The 22301-nt window shown below is 36.8% G+C and overlaps 1 protein-coding gene across 4 annotated transcripts in view; it reads right to left on the reverse strand.

Annotated features, from left to right (window-relative positions):
* MPP7 (MAGUK p55 scaffold protein 7) overlaps positions 1 to 22301 on the reverse strand; it is a 160009-nt gene that overhangs the window by 49926 nt on the left and 87782 nt on the right. For 3 of the 4 annotated variants that reach the window (XR_012628747.1, XM_074866785.1, XM_074866795.1), the window contains exons 4-5: positions 19303 to 19380; positions 14695 to 14775 (exon numbers count right to left, since the gene is read on the reverse strand). The exons of the other annotated variant lie outside the window; for it this stretch is intronic. Coding sequence is in view for 2 of the 3 variants with exons in the window: in XM_074866785.1 (XP_074722886.1) it covers positions 14695 to 14775; positions 19303 to 19380 (159 nt within the window). In the remaining variant the exon portion in view is untranslated. The remainder of the gene's footprint in view (positions 1 to 14694; positions 14776 to 19302; positions 19381 to 22301) is intronic. 4 annotated transcript variants of the gene reach the window in all.

A 22301-nucleotide genomic window follows, 5' to 3' on the forward strand; every position in this document is an offset into this window, starting at 1 on the left:
GTTGCCCAGCCGTTCCCTTCTGAGGAACTCTGGAAGCTTACCTGGTTACTGGATCTCTTTCATACAAGTTCCAAATTCTCTCAGGAATTTTTAATTTACTGTGGAATTCATAATCGAGGTTGAGGAACATACTGGAGAAATTAATTGGTTCAGACGGGTGCTTATCAACCACCTGTTCTATGTCTTGCCTCCATTCTTTCTCTGTTATTCCCCCAGTGCATGCACAGCTTGAACAATAGATTTTTCAAAGAAAAGCATAACAAAGTCTGACAAAAGGTGCAATGTTGAAAATAAAGTAATTTATGAACTTGCAGAAATTAAAAGATCTTGAAAGTCAAAGAAAGTTATAAAGCTCATTCTAAGGCTCTAAAAAAATTCTCAGCTGTAATCTAAAATTCACAGCTCTTTCTAGATACAGAACTCAAAGTTCTTCTTTATTCTGAACAGTCTTCATTATTTGTAATACCTTTTAAACTGGTGAAAAATGGTTAAGTAATGCTTTTACTTTTGTAGTGAAAACTGTGCATTATAGCAGGAATAAGAGCAACAGCCATACGTATAATTCTATCTACTGATTTCAGTTGCTTCTGTTTTCAAGTAGTTGCTCCTAAATACTTGAGTGTTTTACATTTTGACCTGGTATTTTTTCCCAAAGATTCAATATTACAAAAGTTATATTCTCAATAGCAGAAGTACTTTGCAAATTGATAACCTTCTCTACAATAAAAATAAGGTGGTTTGGAAAACATCAAGACGTTTAGGATAAAACAGAACACATTAACCTTGTAGGGACCTTAGAAGTACCATATCAATGACTGTAATAATGAATCTATTATAACAATTACAACAATGCTTAAGAAGAAACTTCTTAATGAAGAACAGAAAATGGCTACATTTCTCTGATGCCAGTTTACTTGCTAATATTAGACTGCATGTCCAAATTACCAGAAACTGTATGTTCTCAAGCATGATGCAATGTTTTAAAAAAGCATGACACTTCCATTATGCTATTCCAGGATTTTTCTCCTGAATGGAGGAGACTGAAACAACAGAAAACAATTTCCAGGCAATGCTACAAGCTGTCATTTCAAAAGCAGAAGGCAAGAAGTATATGGTAATCTTGAAATTCTGAAGTTCAAATCTGAAGTTAGATCTTCAAAAAAAATAAACATAGGGGAAGTTCATGCCTGCTTCATGAGAATTTGCTGTTGTCTTACTAATTTTTATGCATATTGTACAATTCAATAAAAACATTTCAACACACTAATTATTTCTGTTTTTCTTCCCAAGACACAGTTATGCATTTGTACCATTTACCATCGAAAATTACCAGCTCCCTCCACCAATGAGTAGTTTTACTTTAGATCTGAGCTAAAAACCTCAGGCTAGCAATTACAGTTCCTCCTGGAAATGTGTATTATGAAGCATTACATATGTAGAAGCCATGCAGTCCTCTAAAGATGTATGTGAAAAATCAAAGATACACTAAAACAAAAGTAGTGTTTGCTTTTACTTCAGGCTACTTACAGTTAAGACTTCTAAAACTAGTCTTCTGCAATTACATTTTTCCACATAAAGCTAGGGCACATTCATGGACTGGTTCAATTTAATGAGGTTCTATATTGCAGTTTAAAAACAATCAGGCAGATAGAGAAAACAGACGAAAATAATCTAGAACACCACTTCCAGGATAAAAGGCAGCAACTTAAAACATATTCAAAAGAACCTACCCTTGACAATGAAACTTGCAAAATAGATTCTCTCCACTACTACACTGAATTATGCCACTAGTGTTAATAATATACTTCCCTGCTCTGCCTGCCAGATCAGGATCCTGGACACCACGCACAAAACAGTGATGCAGCCCAAGTATTATAAACCAATGCCAATCAATGTCTGGTATTTATGATGCTTTTCTTTACTCACAACTGAAACGTATCAGCCCCTTCCCTCCTCCTCCCAAAAAACATATTAAACCACAGTTTTCAATATAAGATCTTTTCCCCAAACTCTAGTACTACTTTATCTCAGTGCAAAGATGCATATTTTAGGTAAGAGTACGAATGCCAGAAATTATATGTCTTTTCTCAGTCAAGCTTCCAGAAGAGCTTCTGTCATCACAAACTTGTTTATGCTGTACACTGAACATGCTAAGATTTCTTTCCTGCTTGTCTTCCATCATTGCTTCTTTTAACACACTCCTCTGTCCACTGTAGTTGCTCTTGAAATAGCCAGCAGCAGAGACATTGGGCAATAATTAATCTGCAAGCAAAACTTATAAAGCCATTTTGATTTCACTTTATGTATTCAACTAAAAGTGGTCAGAGCCTGACCTCGAGAGAACTTCCATATGCTTTGAACACATGAAAAAATGACCGTATTCACAGACTAAAGGGACGTTTCTTCAGCAGCTTCTTTGCTGTGCAATTAATATAATGTATGCTTAGTCCAAAAAACTATGTATCAGACTAGACATTTATTTAAAAGCAAACAAATTACAAGTGCCAAGAAATAAAACTTGGATCCTATGATGAACCAGATTTACCCTGAATAAGTGTGCAGTAAATGCACAAAGCAATGTAAATGTGCTCTTTATGTACACAAGAAGCAATCAACTTACTTCCATGATACTAATTTTTACCTATCACAAGAAACTGCAAGAAGTGCAGATGAATTTTTTTATGGTTTTTTTTTGTTTTGTTTTCAAATACACAGCTCTTCGGAACTATGCATGTATGATCCAAGATTCGGGTCATGTATATTTAAGCACCTCTGGAGAAAAAGATTTTATTTCAGCTCCAAGTTCTATGCTTATGATTCACTAATGTAAACATGGTCCATATTTAGAACTTGAAAGAAGGTATGATTCAAACTCCTGCACTACCTAAATATAAATATTGATGTTCAGCTAAATTCTTAGACATGATCTAGATGGAAATGCATACTTTCATCAGACCTCCGAAACGTCTAATAACTAGTGCTGTATTTTTCATATTAAAGCTATCACTGATCATTTCACAGTTTATAAATTGAAATTTTAAACTATCAACTTACACAAAGAAAATCTGACATTGGAAACATTCAAAGTTCTTTTTCTTAAACTGTTCCAAAACTTTAAATGTTTATTTAAATTGAGAATGTTATTAATGAAAACAGTTCTATATTTTGAAAAACGTGTATCATTTAACTGCACTGACTACACTTTTGCTCCTCTAAAACAATGACAAATTTTGTTATTTTTTGCTTCTGTTTATATTTTGAGATCTGTAAGAGTAAAAATATCCCAAGTAGTCCCTGACTCGTGAACACAGCTCCTTATGTTTATAAATTCTCATTATTAAAAAAGAAAAAAAATCTCAATTTAGGCTTTACTTTTCAGAAATATTTTGCATTTACTAGTCTAGAAAAACATTTTAGAAAACAGTAAGTTAAATAAAGAAGCAAGATGGAATGGACAAAGAAACAAAAGCAGCCTCTTTATGGTACTTGAAAAAAACAAGATTAGAAAATTAAATAATTAATAGTCAAGATTATCGGCATAAAATTTATAAGGACTCAAACCAACCTTTACGAAAGCCAACAGCTGTGACAGACTGTGACACTGCAAGCCAGCTGCTGGTTACCTTGCCTATGAAGTAGATTGCTGCCCTGGCAGCAGAGTCAGCAAAATGGAAGAAAATGGCCCATGACTTTGCTGTCCCAGTCCACAGCTTGAATCATTAGCACCAGCCACCTTTTCTGGCAGTTCAACTTGAAGTCTATCAGGTAAGACAGAGAGATTTTCCCACCTCTTTGCTTTGTTATAGTGACAGTAACTTCCACTGAGGCTGGCACTGAGAAGTTACACCAGAGGAGAAAAGTAACTTCATCAGCAACCACAGCAATGTGCCCCTGAATTTGCCTGGCAGAGCTCGTCTTCCAGAGACCTCTAGCCATATTATGTTTTCCTTTGTGATAAGGTTACAGAAGAAATACAAAAAGACAAGATGAAAATGTTGGTGGGGAAAATTATGCAAGACTGGAAAGACAGACTTTGAGTAGCTTGCATAAAGTTAAAATCAAGTGAGCAGAGTCATCCAGTGACAGATATCAAAGAAGGAAAGCTGGAAGGAGACAACACACTGAAGGAAAGACTGTCAAGACCATCAGAATGGAAGGAGAAGCATAGGAGTCATAACAGCCAAACATGTGCAAGAATTTAGAAAGCAGGAGAATAAAACCAGAAGAAAGCTGAAGTATAATGGTGATGGCATACAGGCTCTAGGCACAGAAGAGCAATTTAACTTCAAAACAGTTTGGAGAAGAAAGGGATAAAAATATAAGGTTTCAGAATCAAGCTATACATTTAAGAACAACTGGTAAGCAGCACAAAATTAACAGGAGAAAAAGGAAATAAGAATTTAGATGGGGGGGTGGGGGGAGGAGAGAACAACCTTTCTTCTTCCACAGGAGAATTAGTCTTTAAACCTACTATCCTGAGTACATAAGCTAGATTTTACACCGATGTACTTAATTAGTACATTCCACCGCACTAATTCCACTCCAGCAAATGGATGGTAAAACATCCACCAGAAAAGGGCAATGCATGGCAGTTTTACCCACCAACCCTGCCTGCTAAAGGAATATTGTGCAACCCTAATCCTGATGCAGTATAAGGGTTGACAAGATAACAAGAGGGCAGGTGAGAACAGATATCTCAATTAACAGATAAGAACAACCACATTAGCTGAATTCTCCAGCTTGGCTAAAGCAGGAAGCATAATCCAGAAGCAGAATCAAGCAATAAAACTACAGGCAGGAAAAACTCAGTAGTGCTGCTGAAGTGACCAGAGGATGGCAGGGATAACAGTGAACTGAAGTGGGTTTTTTGGCAGTAGAACCAGTGAGTGAGTACACAAGCTCCAGTAACCACTTATCAGGCAGAAAAGTAATATTATTCTGTCTGATGGTGCAATAATCTAATTACTTTCCTACAGAAATCTGAGATTTTCTGTTCTGAACAAAATTCCCAAGTTAACACATACAGTACATAATATTAAATAAATCAGTTAATTTCCAAATAAATGAACACATTTTACTTTTGCTACTGAAAATTGTTTACACTATTCAGTCAACAAAAGCAAAAAACCTCTGACAGTGATGGTAAGAAAAATTAAATAAGGTCCTTTAAATTAAGCATAATTTTCTGTGTGAAGTCAGGAAACCAATGGGTATACTAATTCATGTGGGAAAACATCAGGGTTAATTTCTTTCCATCCTTCACATATTACATTTTTCCTATATATTCTCTATAAAATCCCCAGAAATTATATATTGTGTGAGAAGACAGCAGTTACATACATACAAAAGAGAAAAAACGTTCCCTACTTGCAAGTGTCCCATCTGTACTTAAACCAGAGTTGCCTTCTAGTTCAAGTCTGTCCAGGTGGCAATTAAATCCCTTTCTCTTCCAATTTGACTTTGATGCAGTTGGGTCACAGTAGTGATTCAAAATATTTAAAACACATACCGTACATGTGTGGGTTTCTGCTCTTAATATCTACCATATATTAATGTTCTTAGCACAGCAACATCTCAGTTGTATCAACATTCAGTATGTATTACTTTTACCTCTTTATTATGGTGGACTCTATTCATGACTATATGAACTTCCTTTCACAAAAGGGTAATTTCCTTGCCTGAAAATGCAGTTTCTTGATTTCAGATTCACCAGTCTGAACTGATGGGTTTACCTGCAGCTGGTAGCCAGACGGCAACAGCCAACAGAAAAGTGAACTTTCTGCATCTTTAGACTCCTGCTTCCTCTGGCTCATTGTTCACAGCCCCTGGAGACGCTTCCAAAGTTGAACTGTTCTCAGTGTTCACAGAAACATGCAGCCCATCCATGTCATCTGGTAAAAGTGTTAATATTCTTCCAGATGACAGCCCTATGTTTTTCCTCAGTTGTGGATAATGGCAGAATAAGCTCTGATTTTAAATCAATAGTGAAGAATCTGAACAAAGTGTGTTTTACATTCGCAACATGATTCATGTAGCTAAAGTGTTCATGAAGCTTTAACCCCTATTTAAGTAACTTCCAAGATGGCTCCACAAATAGATGGTTTTCAGAGGGGAAAGTGCCAAGACAGGAGCATTCTTCCAAAACCTTGGCAATCCTCGATCAATTCCTTTTTTTAAGAAGCAGCAGCATCCTGACAATATTAAGTGTCTACAGCGGTAGCATGCATCTTTGTTTGGTTGAAAACCACCTCAAAACATCCCATCCCACCCCACACCCCCCCAAGAAATCAAGTGAAAATACAAACCTAAGAAAAGTAAAAGCTGAGGTTTCAGTTGCCCTTTCTGAAAAGGTGCCTTTTAGAAATGACCCAGCCTTTTTTTGAAACAGCATGATGTCTGAAGTCTTAAAAAGAAAAGAAAAACACCTACTGATTCATGAGGTTAAAAGAATCTGGACATACTTAATTCCTCCAGAAAATAACAACATATATTCATTTATGATAAGGAGCTCATAAATACAGCTACAGAGTACTCATACTACATGGACACCTAACTAAAAATATTGAAATAGTTTAGTTTTTAAGGTAATTACTTTTGCCAGCTTTGGACTTTTCCCATATTGAGCACTAGAAGTATTTCTACATATCAATTGCACTAAATTCAGATATCATTCTGGAGAACTGTAAAGATGCAGTAAATATTAACTTCACCATTACATATAAGTAAATCTTCTGTAAGTATTTAATAAAGTTGTAACTAAAGAATTATAAAATATTAAAATAGATGTGGTGGAACAGAGTAAGTCCTGCCTCTTAAATAGTAACTTCCATTTAAAAAGGCCACCAAAACAGCAGGTATAAGAAAAAAGCTTACAATTTTCTAAAATATTTGTCATAAAGATACTTGTAGATTTACAAGTTACATAACCATGGAAAGAGTGTCTTGCCATTGACTAGAAAACCAGGAATAAGCAGAAAGGGAGAAAAATGATTATGGGACTATACTGGACCAATACTGAAGATTTATCAATGAACTAGAAAAGAGGAGACTGTTGAATAAATGAACGGGGAGTTCAAGTAGAATACTATCCGGCAAATGCAAAGGAAAAGCACCAATGAAAGAAAAAGCAGCATAAAAAGATTACAACTTAAAGAGGGACTGTTGCTTTGTATTGTGCAGTTTCTCCATTTTCACTAGCTGAATAGAATTGCTACTTGAATGGGATATGATTTTATCCATAGTGATTTTTCCTCCTCCTAAATTGCCAGCTTTAGTAATCTTGCCAACTTTTATGCGCTGTATGTGAATGCTATAGTTATGTGTATGCAATTCAACATTCTTACATGGGTTAGAGTTGGTTCCTTCATGTGGGAAAGTCTGTATATATAACCAAAGAATTTCTTTGATATACTTTTCAAATCTTTTATTTTCTGCTGCCAACCTTCCTGGCTTCACTTTTGTTTATTATATCTATCACTTTATTTATTATATGTTGGCTGCCAGCAAGCATTCTCATATCCATATGTCTAAGAAGATTGACAAACAAGCTGTCCATTGGCCATCAGCTGAGTTATCACATGAGACGGACCTGAGAGCATTTCCAGGGTAACATGATGGTTATTATTTAAATATATTCATGCAGTATTCTTTCATCTCCTTTATATCATTTTCTATCTATGCTTATGATATGTTGTATATTGTTATATGTATGCTCTGTCAGCTGCTACCACATTAAAAGTGTGCCACAACTGCTTTCTAATTTCTCTGCCTGTCAAATGTGAAAAATAAAGGCTTTTCTTGCTGCTTTTAAAAGGACTATTTTGCTATTACATTTTTGGTTTACTTATTCCATTCCAGTAACATGAACATTCCAAAAATAAAGACAGCAACATATTCTCCCAGCACTCCCCACCCACAAAAAGTTTTTTATAGAAAACTCCTTTGAATTACGGGTGCAAGCAGAAATGGAAATAGGAAGTCAAGGTCTAAAGCTGAAAAGAGTTCAGACTAAAATCTACTTTTCCTCTAACAAGGTTGCCAAAATGCATGATGGAGGGCTTCCCAAAGTGGCAAATAGTTTAAAGGCAGGAAACACTGGGCAGAAGGATCTCATTCACTTGCCAGCAAAAGTCTCCCCAGCATGGTCTCCTCTCACCCAGTTTCATTGCTGGTATGCTCAGAACATCTACAGGTTATCCATCAACCAACGTTATCTAGCCATAAATGCTGTGGTCCTTGCTTACCGTTGCAGTGATTTGCATATATTACTCAGGGGGAAAAGAAATATTTCTCTCTCACTGCTGATACTCCACAGCATACCATCCAAAATCAAGCAGGCTCTTACAAATTTACAAATTAATGGCATCTAATTTTGCAAATGAGGATTATGTAGGTAACTTTTCAGTTGACATATGAAGTACAATGTACTCCAGCTCACCATATTAATGACGTTAAACTAGTTTATGTAGTAAAATCTCTTAATATAAGGGCACAACTCCTGTAACCAGTCCTACTAGCAAACCTCAAAGACCACTGATGAGTAAATAGTTGTAAATCATGGGAAATCACACTTCCTGAACGGATATTGTAGATATTTGTGTTACAATGTGTGAGCCTCTTTCATAAAGAGGAGGAGAACAGTCTCCCAGGACGTGAGCAAAAATAGACACTGGTGTATTCAGGAGGACAGGTCCCTAAAGGGACAGGGCTGAAAGGTCCTCCAAGTGCCTGGGATACAGTAACAGCCCAAACATAGCTCAGATGTTAGCTGACCTGAAATTTGTATTTGGGTTCTCCAGATGCAAAACATGAACAGTTTTAGGCAAATCCCAACAATTTTCAGTGGAAAATGTTGACTTAGCAGAAACCGCATATTTCATTGAAAAGCCCTGATGGAAAATCCTCAGCAAGTCTAATTACAAAGGAAATGTTGGAAAGAAGACAAAGTTTAGATTAAGATTTTTTTAATTACATGCTATAGAAATGCTTCATGAACTTTTCAAAGCAAAAACAGATTTTGTTTTATATTATTATAGTCCAATATTTTCTTTGAGTGTGGAAAAATGCCTGCTGTTTCCTGCACAATAAATTATATTGTCAATTTTTGCCAGTGACTGTAAGGCAGCTTTACAAGGCTCTGCTGATAAAGGCTTAAAATGTTTGGGTTTTTAACAGAACAAGTAGCAGTTTGATCAGAACAATCTATCAGGCCACTATGCAAATCTAGTAAGCCTCAGATGGCAGGGATAATGGTATCAGCAGTTGTTCATCAAATAAATGCTAGAATTTACAAACTTCCCAGTAAATATAAGAAAAACAGAACAGTACAATGGAAAAGGTATGCTTCAAACTAAAAGAAGCACTATTTCTTTTTTTAAATAAACATAAACAAATATAGGAAATATTTATATGAAGAACAAAGTGCCCTGGCTTCATTATCTGCAGTTTTAGTTTTGTTTAACTCATGGTTCTATTCTGAAGGAAAGCCAAGGAAGTACTTATTAGATGAAAATATTTACAAATGCAAATTGTTTGTGCTTTGTGAAACAAAGTCAAGTACATCTTAAATGTATTGCTGTGTAAATCCTATTTACGGTTTTCTGGTGTATGCATCTTTGCCATTTGAAAGCAATTTTTAAAAAAATGAAAACAAATTAAAGAATCTGTATTTTCTCTGAACAGCACATCGAAGTTGTCCATGGATAAGTTAATCTGAAAACATTCCCAGTCATACAAGAGTGGTTTTCCCTTCACTCTACAAGTTATCGTAAAATTACTTCCAAAATTCTATTCATTCTACAGTAATGAAAGAGAAGCCAAGAAAAATACTTCAAGTACATCCACCGCTTGTTCCCTCTATGGCTACAGGTACAATGCCCAAAGTGATCCATATACTTTACATTCTTGTGTACCATGATGCACTGAAGCTATTCACAGTCCTGCCTTGTGCCCTTGTTTAGGTACCTGGTTTATATTTCAGACTAGCAGCTGGCAAACCTTTCAGCACACATAAACAGAAGATAAACTCTGCTGAAACAGGCAGAACCACCACTGGCATTCTGCGGAGGTTAAAAAAGCTTCCTTTCCTCTGGGTCATAAGAGGTATAAACATCCTTCAGAATAGTTTGAGCACAGTGGCATAAGCTTTTAAAATAATGATTGTTCTGCCCATTACACCAACAACCACAAAGGACATATTTTATAAGATAAAACATACTAAATTTACCCTAATAGGGATTAACTTCAAATGGTAAATTGCTCATTTCAATATGTAGTGATCAGGAATGTAACTGCTGTTATAGACACAAAGTTAAGAGCTAGTTAGATCTGAATAATATATCCTGAGTCTGTCTCAGAATTAGCGTAATTGGGATTAACATTGTTCAGTGGACTAAAAGATGCTCCATTCTTATTATAGTTTTTTTTTGTTTACAGCCACACCAACAAAGTAAGTCAATGTAAATACATCAACAAAATTGGATTGTAAAAAGCCAAATCTTGAAAACATAAGCCATCTTCTAAATAATTCCCTCATAAAATAAGCAAAATAAACTCAAAATAGGGTTAAAAATAATCCAATTCATAGTTACACCTCAGGAATTATAAGTCTTAAAAAGTCACTCCAGGAACTGAGGAAAAACCCAGGAATGGGTACAGTACCCACTCCCACATAAGCCAGGAATTACCACCTTCAAATGCACCCCATTAGCCTGAATTATACAGAATAAAGCCTTCCACACAGCAACACAGTACTCCATTCCTTGTTCACATGAGAATATAAGACATGCCACACTATCTAATGCTTATAATGGAAACGGTGGTAGCACTACACAGATTGTCTAATACGCAATCAATTTAAAGCACCAGCTCCTATGTTGAATAAATGGAAAGGATTAAAAAAAAAAAAGTCTAAACATCCATCAGAAGAAAGGCCAGCAGGCAGGGTCTGTGCTCAGCGAGTTTTGTACAGGTGCATCAAGCTCTTGTCTGCCTTGTGAGACCTGAGTAGGAGAGAGGAAGACCTAGAGATGCTGCCAGCACACAGGCTCTCCACAGTCTGTCCCACTGCAATGCAGAAATGGTCAGCGAGTGCTACTGCTACGGTACCTAGGAAACACAGACAGCAGTGGAAAACAGAAATTTCACTTTCTGAAATCTAAAACATGTTTAGAGAGCGCTATGGCAGGCAGATCCAAGCATGATCTGCTGGCATTTCAAATCACTCAAGCACGTCCTTGCTTCGGTTCAAACACCACTCAGACTAAAGCAACACAGCACTGCCTGCCCGCTGGCCTGACCATGAATTTAGATATCTTTATGTTTTATACCTTTAAGGTATCTTTAAGGTTGATATCTTATTGCAGCTTAATAAAACGAACCAAAATCCCCACATTCCTCACAGCTTTAAGAAACACAAGTGTGGCAATCGAAGTTTCAGTACATCTATCTAGTTCTGTTGATTTACCATCATTCTAACTTTGATATGTTAAAACTCTAAATCATTTTTTAACAACCAACTTCAGCAGACTTTCTAAACTTGCACATGTATACTCTGGAAGTATAAGCATTTATTAACAGTTATCTTCCTCAACTGATTGCAGACATTTGGTCGCACACTTATGGTTATGATGGAAAAGAGCTGAAGATAAACATTGCTGTACTTATGCTTTCTGAAAGAGAGATAACAAGATGCATTTCAAAGAGCTAATTTCTGGTTGCTTAAAAATCAAATACTGCATTCAACTGCATTTGGGTTCTAGGGTATGAAAATACTGTTCTACTTGTTGATATCTTTAACAAGATACAGCAGGATTATGGAATGTAAACTATAAGTCTTTATTCAACATTGGAAATTTAAAAAAAGAGATGTGGCTGCCCTGCATCCATGGGACTCTGCAATTATATTTTAAATCTAGAGCACAAACCTTACACAGAGATAAACAAACCCACTTGATTTCCCAAAGCTACGTGCTCTGTTATATTTCCAGAGTTCTGTTTTAATCAGAAAAGATAAACAACAACCATTATTAGTTCATTTAATTATGGTAAAGGATGCCACATTTTAGAGCATCCAGTTTTTAAAAGACTAGAAATGCCCAATTTATTTTTTTCCAAAAGAAAATGCACCTGACAGAACCTTGGAATGACTTTTAGGACACTTTGAAAATCTCAGGTCTGATAAATATAACTGCCTCAGATAAATTATTTTCTTCCTTAAAATACTGCTGTATGGACAAAAACCACAAACACCACAAACTTGTCAAAGCTTTACTCATCAGATGCAAACACTCAGAAATACACTCAAAACAATTTTGTAGCACAAAATGAAAATATAGAAATATTCATCTAATCAGACAGTTGCTGGAAACCTCTCCCAGCCTTTTTTGGCATGTTAACCAAAGCTGCAAAGTTATAATCACCTTGCTAGACCTGTCCCTTTACACCACCAAGCTTGTGGAAGCAGTGATGTAGTGCAGTAAACTAATCCTAACCATCCTTCATCGTGCCATGGACATTAGAGCAGAGCTCTAGGAAAGTGGAAGCTCTCCTGCTGGCTCCAGATAACACTGCAGTTGTAAGCCAGGTCAGGAGAGGAAAGTTTCCTCTGCAGAATAGCATACAGCCAGCTTAAATCAATCCCAAATTAAGCCATATACAGGTTTTTAGATAAAGCCAGTACAACATCATTGGAAAAGACGGAGCAGTTATCCCAAGTAATTTCAGATGTGTGGGAAAGAGTTGTTCTAGACATCATTTTGCCCCAGGAATCTAGAAGGAAAGAAACAAAGAAACCCTTTCCAGCCATCAACCTCAACAGTGAAGGGCTAGAAAATCGTATGCAATGTACAGCACAAGCTCAGATACAGCTGAACAGACTCAAGGGCATCTCTGGGGAGGAACTGGAAATACTGTATCCCAGCAACTTCCTTCCTTTCCTTTTCTGCCCAAGAGAGAGCAGGGGAAATCAACTGAACAATCTCAACTAAACAGCCTCTGACTGAATGCACTACACTTGCCTGGTCAACGTGATGGAGGAGGGAGCAGTGATAATTTATGATCTCTCCCGCATGTTTGCCATGAGGTGGCAGATGGAGAAGATAACGGATAGGCAAAAGTATCATGCGTCCCGTCAGTTCTTTCCCCTAACTCATGTGAACGCCTGTAAGCTATGCAGGGAAACGCGTGCGTCTTGTGCTGGATTAGGCAGTCTGGCCATGCAAAAGGCTTGGTACCCTGCAGCTGGCCATCTCCCCCTGCAGCCAAGACAGATAGTTGCTAAATTACTGCAGTTCAATCATATTAACCATGCTAAGGGTAAGGCTGTTGTTTCCCTGAAATCACACTAAGATTATCACATTGCATTTAACAGCTTCCAAGGAACATACAGCGAGAGTGAGTTCATGAGAGAAAGTGGGGGGGGGGGGGGGGGGCGGAGCAAGACAGCAAGGAGGTGGGGGGAGAGAAGGAGAAAGCAAGAAAGGAAGAGATGCAATTGTGGGAAACAAGCTGCCTTCAGACTCAATCCACCAAAGCGTCAGAAGTATGAAACACACATGGGCAGTCACTAAGGAAATACCTACAGTGAAGCTTAGGATCTCTGCAATTTGATTCACCAACAGTTCCTCTTGTAATACGCCACTGGCATTGCTTACCCCTTCAGAGAAAAACAGCTTGTCACTTTGCAAACTACAGAATAACCAACTGTGCAAAAATCTTTAAAAAGGAGGCATAATTGATCTTTAAGATTTTGTAGCACTTTGAACATATCATCCTGTCTCAGGTTTTGAGATCAGTGTTTTACGGAGAATATAAAGAAGTGACTGTCTTAAAAAGGGCTCCTTTCCACTCCACAGTTTTCCTTGAAACTTATCAGCTGCTGCATTTAATTACCATTGTCCTATGCATCTAGAGCACTAAGGTCTTCCTTCTCTTTAGAGTGGAAAAATAATGTGATAGTGTGCATTAACAATGATACACAGGGGAGGTTCTGACTGGATATAAGGAAACAGTTTTCACAAGGACCATAATTAGGAATTGGAAGTGTCTGCACAGTGTGGAATGTCTGTTGCCTGGCATTTTTAAGACCCAATGGGAGCAAGCCCTGAGCAACCTGCTATGAACTCAGTGCTGACCCTGCTTTGAGCCACACGCTGGACTAGACAACCTCCTTCCAACCTGAGCGATTCAATGGTTCTATAGTCTACTGTCAGATAAAAGGTATCAAGTTCCCCCAAAGCACCACAGAGAACCCCAGGAGCTTTGCAGAAAGTTTTCAAAATTAGATTTTTTTAAAAATAATATCCATCAGGAATTTTGTTCCAAGTACCAGGCTGCGCTACTTATGCATGGTGCAATTAAATCAATGGTATGACTGAAAACCTTTTAGTAAAAGCACATTGTAATAAATTTATGAAGTGCATGCAATAAAAGTCAGCAAAAGACAAAAGACTTTTTGGAATATCCATTGTAAATAAGTGATGGCTTTCCACTGAATTCTTTTTATAAATATCAGTACAGCATAATAATTTACAGGCAACATTAAATGTGTTTCTTCATAACAGGTATTTCCAGTTAACATTGTGTCCCTTCTAAAAGCACACATACTCATTAAAGCAGAAAAATCCCCACACAGCCTGAGGAAGCAGATGCCCACACCCATGGAGAAAGCTCTTTGCAGGTGCAACACATCCTCACCTTGAGATTGGGTTTTGAGAGGAGTTTCAACAGTTCTCTGATCTCACTGCTTAGCGGCTTGCTCTGCAGCTCCTCAGCCAGCTGGGTGGGAGATGGAATCGACACAAAGACCATTAGCAAAGCGTTGTTTTACTCAGTGCATCAGTGACAACACAGAATCTATCTTGTTCAAGGTTATTACTTTCCAGTGTGTTCAAACAGAAGCCAGCATGAAGAAAAACACCATCAATCACCGTGCTTCTTTTTCTGGCCCTCGGTGGACCAGATTTAAGCCAGGCCTTTTGGCTCAGTTTAACACAAGTAATCATTTCTGGCAAAGGTGCAGCCAGATCACATTCTGATTTATAGCAATGGGGGCAAATCCCAGCACTTCATTTAAGTGAATGGTCCTTTGCGTGCAGACAAAGGACTGCTTGTAAAAATGACTGGATCAAACTTTGACACTGTCTATAAAAAACAGTTTCGAATGAGGTGGTGAAATCCACACTGCTTCCAAAAACCCACAGTAGCTGTGCTGTTTAGGACTGGGATAAGAAAGCAAAGTGCCCCTACAGTGCAAGCAATCTGAACCTTTTATTATGTTTACACATACACTGGAAGGAGCTTGTTAAATGTGAAGCGGGTTAATCATAATATACTTTATAACAGGTCATCAGCAATTCAAGCCCCTAAAATGCACAAACTAAGTCCTAACAACAAGATCAGTAATTTATGTTTGGTTATACTACAAAATTGTGGTTTGGTGAACAATAGAGCAGCAGTCTAACGTTTAATCCCACGGCTATTTGGCTCATGTTTTGAGTTTTTCTTATCATGACATTCTCAACTAATTTGGACTCAAGAGGCATATTTTACTGCAGGATTTCAGACTTGAACTATTTTTCCAGAAGAAGGAAAAGCTAAAACATATTTCACAACACTGAACTTTAGTTTAAAATTCTGAAGCTACATGGCTCGTAATCCAAAACGTGATTTCAGATAATCACTTATTTTCTTTGCATTAAATCAGTATCATAAAAATGTCTCAAAGAAATATTGGTTATTTGCAGCAAGTGATTTTATTCATCTAGCCTACTTCTAAATTTGTACTTTCATTTTGTATATTTTTCAAGATAAATGGATAGAAGTATATTTTGCATAATTATACATAATAGACAATTCTAGAAGCAATTATAGACATCAGACACGGTTTGAATACTCTTTTTTAAACCTTCAAATTAGTACAGGGGTAACAGGACTGAAAGAAAAATTCATCACCTACAGTCCCACAGCCTTTTAACTATAATTCATAGATAAAAACATCTATCAAATACATCAATGCTAACCTTAACAATATTTGTGTCTTAATACTGAAAGATTAGAAAACGATCTCTGTAGGAAAGGTCAGAATGAAATATTTTAGGCACATAAAGCCAAGTATTGAGGTAATCTGACTGCAATCATCTGCATGTTCTATGGAAAAACTCTGCAAAACTGAAAATAATCTATGATAGGAATGACAGCCGGTATGTGACACAGGTTCCCCTTGGTTCTCTTTTCATTCTTTAGCTTGTACTACTCATCACCAGCGAATAAAATCTATTCATTTGTGCTTCATTGATGAAGACTAGTAATCACTCTCTAAGAATGACTGCTTCAGCATTTCTCTCTCAGATGAACTGTGCACAAGCGTCTATTAGCTTCAGCAGAATTGGGATTTGCTTTGGTGGTGCAAGTATATATGCAGGTACATAAGGTTTAGAACACTGAGAAACAATATTTTGTTACTGTTTTAAAAGACTTTTTAATCTCATAATTCAGAAAATATTTGTTCAGAGATGAAACAATTAAAAATCTGTTTTCATTCATGTAATTTACAAGGTTCTTCCAAATATTTCCATAGAAATCTTAAAGGCACATGTAACACCCCATGACAGAAGAGGAGAAGGAGAAGGAAGACAAAGCCATGTTTCCAGATTAGCAAATAGGTATCACCAGAGCTGCTTGTTGTGCTTCTTGGAGTTTTGGACTAGATTTTTATTTGTTGTTGTTGAAGTGCCAAGATTTGTGACAGCTACCAGCAGCAGTACGAACTATACTGAATACTTCGGGCACACTGATACCATGCCAATCACCTCCTATGCCAAAGACTGCAGGAAAAGCTGTCTGAGAACCTCTTCTATGATCCTCTGTTGAGGGAATCAAACCATTTCACCAAGTTCTTTATGAAGAGCTGCCACTATAGAGAGGGGAAGACAAAGCAAGGAAGAGGGGCAGATGTGGAGTGAGGCTAGCAAGATGAGGAGCACCGGGGTCTGGGAGCTTAAAGCTTCTGGAGAAAGTTCTGAAACTTCTTTTGCCAGAACAGCCTTTCTAATACCCTAGAGGCTTTATTTGTCATATATACCTACACTGCCAGCAAAGTTCAGAACATTTGCATGAAATCAAGAGTCCTATGTTAGACACTGCTGCTCCAAAATAAGAGGCAAGCAGAATCTCCAATGGGAAATTCAGCCTAAAAGTCACTGGGAGTGAGGAGAAAGAAGGTATAGCAGCTAGGAGTACGAAAACATTTAGAAAAGAAGCCTCACCACAATTGTTACCTCTAAAATTGCTTTAAAATATAGCACAAGAATAAAAACCCACTCCTTCAACAATTTTTAGTTACCTTAGCAGCACCGCAAACTTGGGTTTTAAATCAAACAGGAAATATTCACTTGGTAATAAGAATATCTCCTTCTTTGTTTAACTATAGAACAGTTGCTACCACTAGGAAGAAAAAACATTAATTTAAAGTCTACTGAAATAAAAGTGTGCTTTATATCACCAACATGCTCTTAAATCCCTGAAGCTGACAACTAGTCAGACAAATGTGCCAAAAATTGAATAGCACTTTAATCCTGGAACTTGATGGGTTTTGGAGTTACAAAACCCACTGCACATAAATTAGTTTCCTCAAACTTTGCTGATAACTACTGAAACACCGAAAATCCTACAGTGTGCTAGCCTGATGTCAGCTGCCAAAGGACATCCTCATTCTATGGGACAGTACCCATAAAACCAGCTGTTCAGCTACACATAAGTGAAAATGAGGAACCAGCAAGAGGGTCTTTAAAAAGAAGCTGTGCTTTAAAAGTAGGCAGATGTCTAGAGACATGTCCCAACATATGTACATTTTAAAAATACTACCATATACACATAATAATACATTCACAGGGTTAAAAATCCCGATCACTCTCAACTGAGGAGTGACAGAGTACTTTAATTTGGGGATTTCCAAAAGTATATGTTTTAAATGGGGCTGAACAAAGAATGAGAATGTTCAGCATTTCTGAAAATATCAAGAACTAAGTTTTGCATCCAAAAATAAGAAATGATTCTTATTAAGAATTGTAGTCCAGAGGTCCATAACACAAATGTTAACAAGGATTATTAATATGTCACCAAGAACTTAATGAAGAGAATTTCAACCAGCTTTCTAATTTTCAAAATTATTATCAACATTATTCAAAGCTACTTGAAGGTTAAAAAAATATTACTAATATATGCCTGATGTCAAAGCTAATGCATTATTATATTTGGTGTGTTACAGGATATAGCTCTCCTCCTACTGAAACAAGATTAAATTACATTATATCCTTTTTTCAATAGGCTTCAAATATGTTTAATTTAGTTTTTTGTTTAAATGTTACCATTCTTAATTCACAACATCTAACCATCTGTAAAATTTAAAAATCAAAAGCTATTAATTATATAAAAAGATAGTTAAGATTTTAAAACATCTATAAAGTACGTGAAGTTTCAAACATGCCATATTTGAAACAGATCCTAATACATATTGCCTTTTCCAAAAAACAACCTGAGACCATCAATTGCAATGAAGATTTCTGGATTTCACCTAAACCACAGTTTATTAAACATTTCTCTGTCCTGGCCTACCTCAGGTTCAGTCATAGTTTATACAGGTGTGTGCACAATTCATCTGAATCCTAGAGTTAACCAAATAGCAAGAAATGGCAGGTTGGATTTTTTTCTTTAAAATAAAAATTATAGTAACAGGAAATTAACTACTCCATCAATGCCGACCACTTTTACCATTTATTTTTTGGTTATGAAGGTAATTTGGAAAGCTCCAATATCAATAAATCACTACTGTACTTTTTCTTAAATAGTTTTTGATTTTTCTTTTAACAAGCCTCCTTCCTAGGCATTTCATATGCTTCATTTCTGTAGTATTATCTGTCATTTTTCATGTTCTGTCAGCAGTGCTGCTATCTCATTTGTCTTTATTTTTCCAAAGCATTCCTCTTGTCTGTGACTTTCTCAAAACACTAATAGTTGACAGCTTTTCCCCTCCCAATAGAGTTTCAACCTGTAATTTCTATTACGTAGTTACTAAAGCAGAACAAGAGGCTATCTAGATGCAATGTTTTTATAACAGGCAAGTGAATAAAAATCAAAGTAATATCAGCAACAAGCCCGGTGATGACAGCACCTTTGGAAACATTTGCAGCTTCTTATGATTTCAGCTCACAGGATTACATTCATATGTTTGCACTATGAAGAGTTCTGCTTGCAGACAGTTTTTTGGGAGACTTGGTACTAGTGATCTCAGCGGGGGACACTTACATCATCTGCCAAGGCTGCTGCACCATGGAGTATGGGCACCGGGTTCTGTTTTTCATAATAATGCAGTTTTTCATGAATCTGGAAGACAATAGCACAAAGTGATAAGCTTGTTTAGCAGCATGAGAAATGCTACAAAATGACTCTGTTGAGCTAACTGATCTGTTGAGTGTCTGTACTATAAAGAAACATCCTTATAGTAACCTACAGGCAGCAATCATGTAAGTGTAATTCATCATCATCCTCTGTTGAAGTGCTAAGAATATGAAATCAGATGGAAAAAATGCTCAGTATGTAGACCAACCCACAGAAAAACTAAACATTTGTGATTTTTCTCTCCTGGCTTTCTCTGTCCATATTTCCAACATATTGCTTTAAGTATCAATTACATTTTATATTGCTGCTGAAAACACAAAGCATAAAGTGTTTATCCCCAAGATGGATATAAAACCCCCTGTAAATTATGATTTATGAAGTGAAATAATAGCCTGCCACCCACATCTTGACAGACAGCTTGGTGGAACGGCTGCCGTCATTAAAATAATTCAGAAACAAGGGCAAAGTAGTGCTAATATGAATTCTAACACATCTGAAAGAAAAAGGCAGTCCTTCAGCAAGTTAAAGTCATTTAGGAGCATTTAAAGTTTTTAATGGGGAGTTATCAACATTAAAAATGCAGTGTGCTTTGGTTCTTTCAAAAGGGGAAAGGATACACCATCATTTAAATACCCAGCCTCTTCCCTCCTCCGCAAGTTATGCATTTCAAATTTTAGATTTTTCCAGTGTGAAAGCTTTAAAGAGCCAAAATATTTGAAAGCTTCTAACAAGTTTCTTAAAAGTTATTTCAGAACGGCATAAAGTACTATGCTAAACATTTAATTCTATTTACATTATTTTCCTGAAGATACACAGATGTACAAATATTAATTAAAATTTTAAAAAAAGAAGACAACAGTAGTCTGAACTGATGCAAACACACCCCATTCTTAGATTTCTACTTTAGTTCCAATGCTCTGAAGGAGGCATGGGCTCCAGATGGTTGGAGGAGTTGCAGAATGAACTAAATCGGGGACTTCTGTGCTTGGCAAGGAGAGGATGAGGTCTGGCAGAGGCCACAGGGTGCAGCAGTTGGCTGGGGAGCCCCTCACATCCTTGGGATATGGGAACTTCAGTGATACCCTACCCCGCCCCAGCACACTGCTGGGGGTGGAACAGAACAGAGACCAGGCAGCAAGGACAGCTTTAAAGAGTAACCAAACCAGTGGTCTTTACACACAAAAAATGTTTGGAGTTGACTGGATTGTATCTGTTTTTCACTGACTGTTCCCTCCAGCCTTCCCCCCTCCTTCCACATCTGTTTTTCTCTACTTACTTTTACCCCCAGCAGCACTCACTCCTCCCACTGCCCAGGACCCCCTTAGTCCTCTCCCCAGCCCTTTCTTTTGAATTTAAACTGAACTCCTAACACCTACACCCATAACAAGATAATGCCATGTCAATGACACTTGTGCTTGGCATTTTCCCTATCTTCTGCAGTGCTTCATAACACTTTCAAAGCCCATGTCTGTTTTTACTCATTTAGACTATAGGTTCTTTGAAGTAAAGGTTATATGATACTCTGTTAATGTAACGTGGCATAGAAAAATCTAGGTCTTGGTCGATTTTTTCATCATTTCTGAAACCTTAATAAGATTGTTTCTGTACATCATTAGTTAAAGGTTATCAAAGTTCTGAAACATCAAGATGAAGCATGAAGACACCACAGTTGCTCAATTGCCAAGTTGTAAAATGATTTGTTTTGAACAGCAAGTATTTGTACCTCACCTGGAAACTAAATGCAAAGTACTATTATCTGCAGAACAAGAGTCTGAACATTACATAGCTTATGTAGACAATGTTTATTCAGCAAAGTAAGACTAATCCATACTGGATGTCACCAAAAGCGTGACTGGACAACTTCATATTTCTAGCACACAAAGCACAGAAACTAAACAAAACAAGGAGCTGCAGCTCCCTGAGTTTAGCAGAAATTTGCAATTTACTTAGACTATGAACTTGCATAACTTAAAGGCAGAGTAAATCAAAAAGTCTAAAATCCACCATTTTTTTGATTGCTTCAGCCAACATCTTGATTTTATCCAGGCTGAGCTTCCATCAGCTCTGAGGTTAAAAGCAGTTGCCTATGCTACCTTCTACTTCCTCAAAGAAAACAGAAGTGTCACTGCCGATTAAGCTGTTTTTACCCTGGACAACCTGCAGGTGTCTTTACCAGTGAATTTTTTTTTAAAAAAAAGAAAAAGCCACAAACAAAAAACATGCTGAGACAATTCTTCCATAACCCATCTTTGAAAAAATGTTATAAAATTGTAAATTCATGCAACAAAAACCAGGGTTTTAAGAGGAGGTACTGTGTAACTTTTTAAGGTTACTGGTTCTGCCTATAACCAGCAAATGGCTGAAAACAAATTTTTATTTTCCTAACAGTGGATACTGGAATTCAGTCAAGCATTTAAGGAAAATCATTAAGATTTTATTTGATTATGGAGGAGTTGTAGAAATTAACTGCCTAACCAAATCTGGAGCAAACAACACAAGCTAATCAAGTAAGCAGGAAAATTTAACTATAACTGGACAGTTCTAGATATTAGATTGTGCTACATCAGGTTGGAAGTTTTATTAATTTTCTGTACTGGCATGATGAGTGACTTTAGGGACAAACATTACATGTTCTATGGTAAAAGACACTTCAACCTCAGCACACTTCCATTCAAGATCCAATACAATATTTTCAAAAAATATCTGGTTTTATTTAATAGATAGTATTTTGCCTTGTTTGTTAGCTGAATCTGTATTTTTTAAATCAGACCTTTATGTGACAATGTCTGTCTTCCATCTCTTTGTAATTTAAAGGGTTTACCTAAGAAAATTTAAAAAGCACTGGTCTGTGCACAAAGCTGTAATCAACACAAAATATAAGGATTACCTTTTGTATCACTATAAAA

This window comes from Strix uralensis, chromosome 1 (genome assembly GCF_047716275.1).
Source record: "Strix uralensis isolate ZFMK-TIS-50842 chromosome 1, bStrUra1, whole genome shotgun sequence".
In the NCBI taxonomy this organism is placed as follows: domain Eukaryota; kingdom Metazoa; phylum Chordata; class Aves; order Strigiformes; family Strigidae; genus Strix; species Strix uralensis.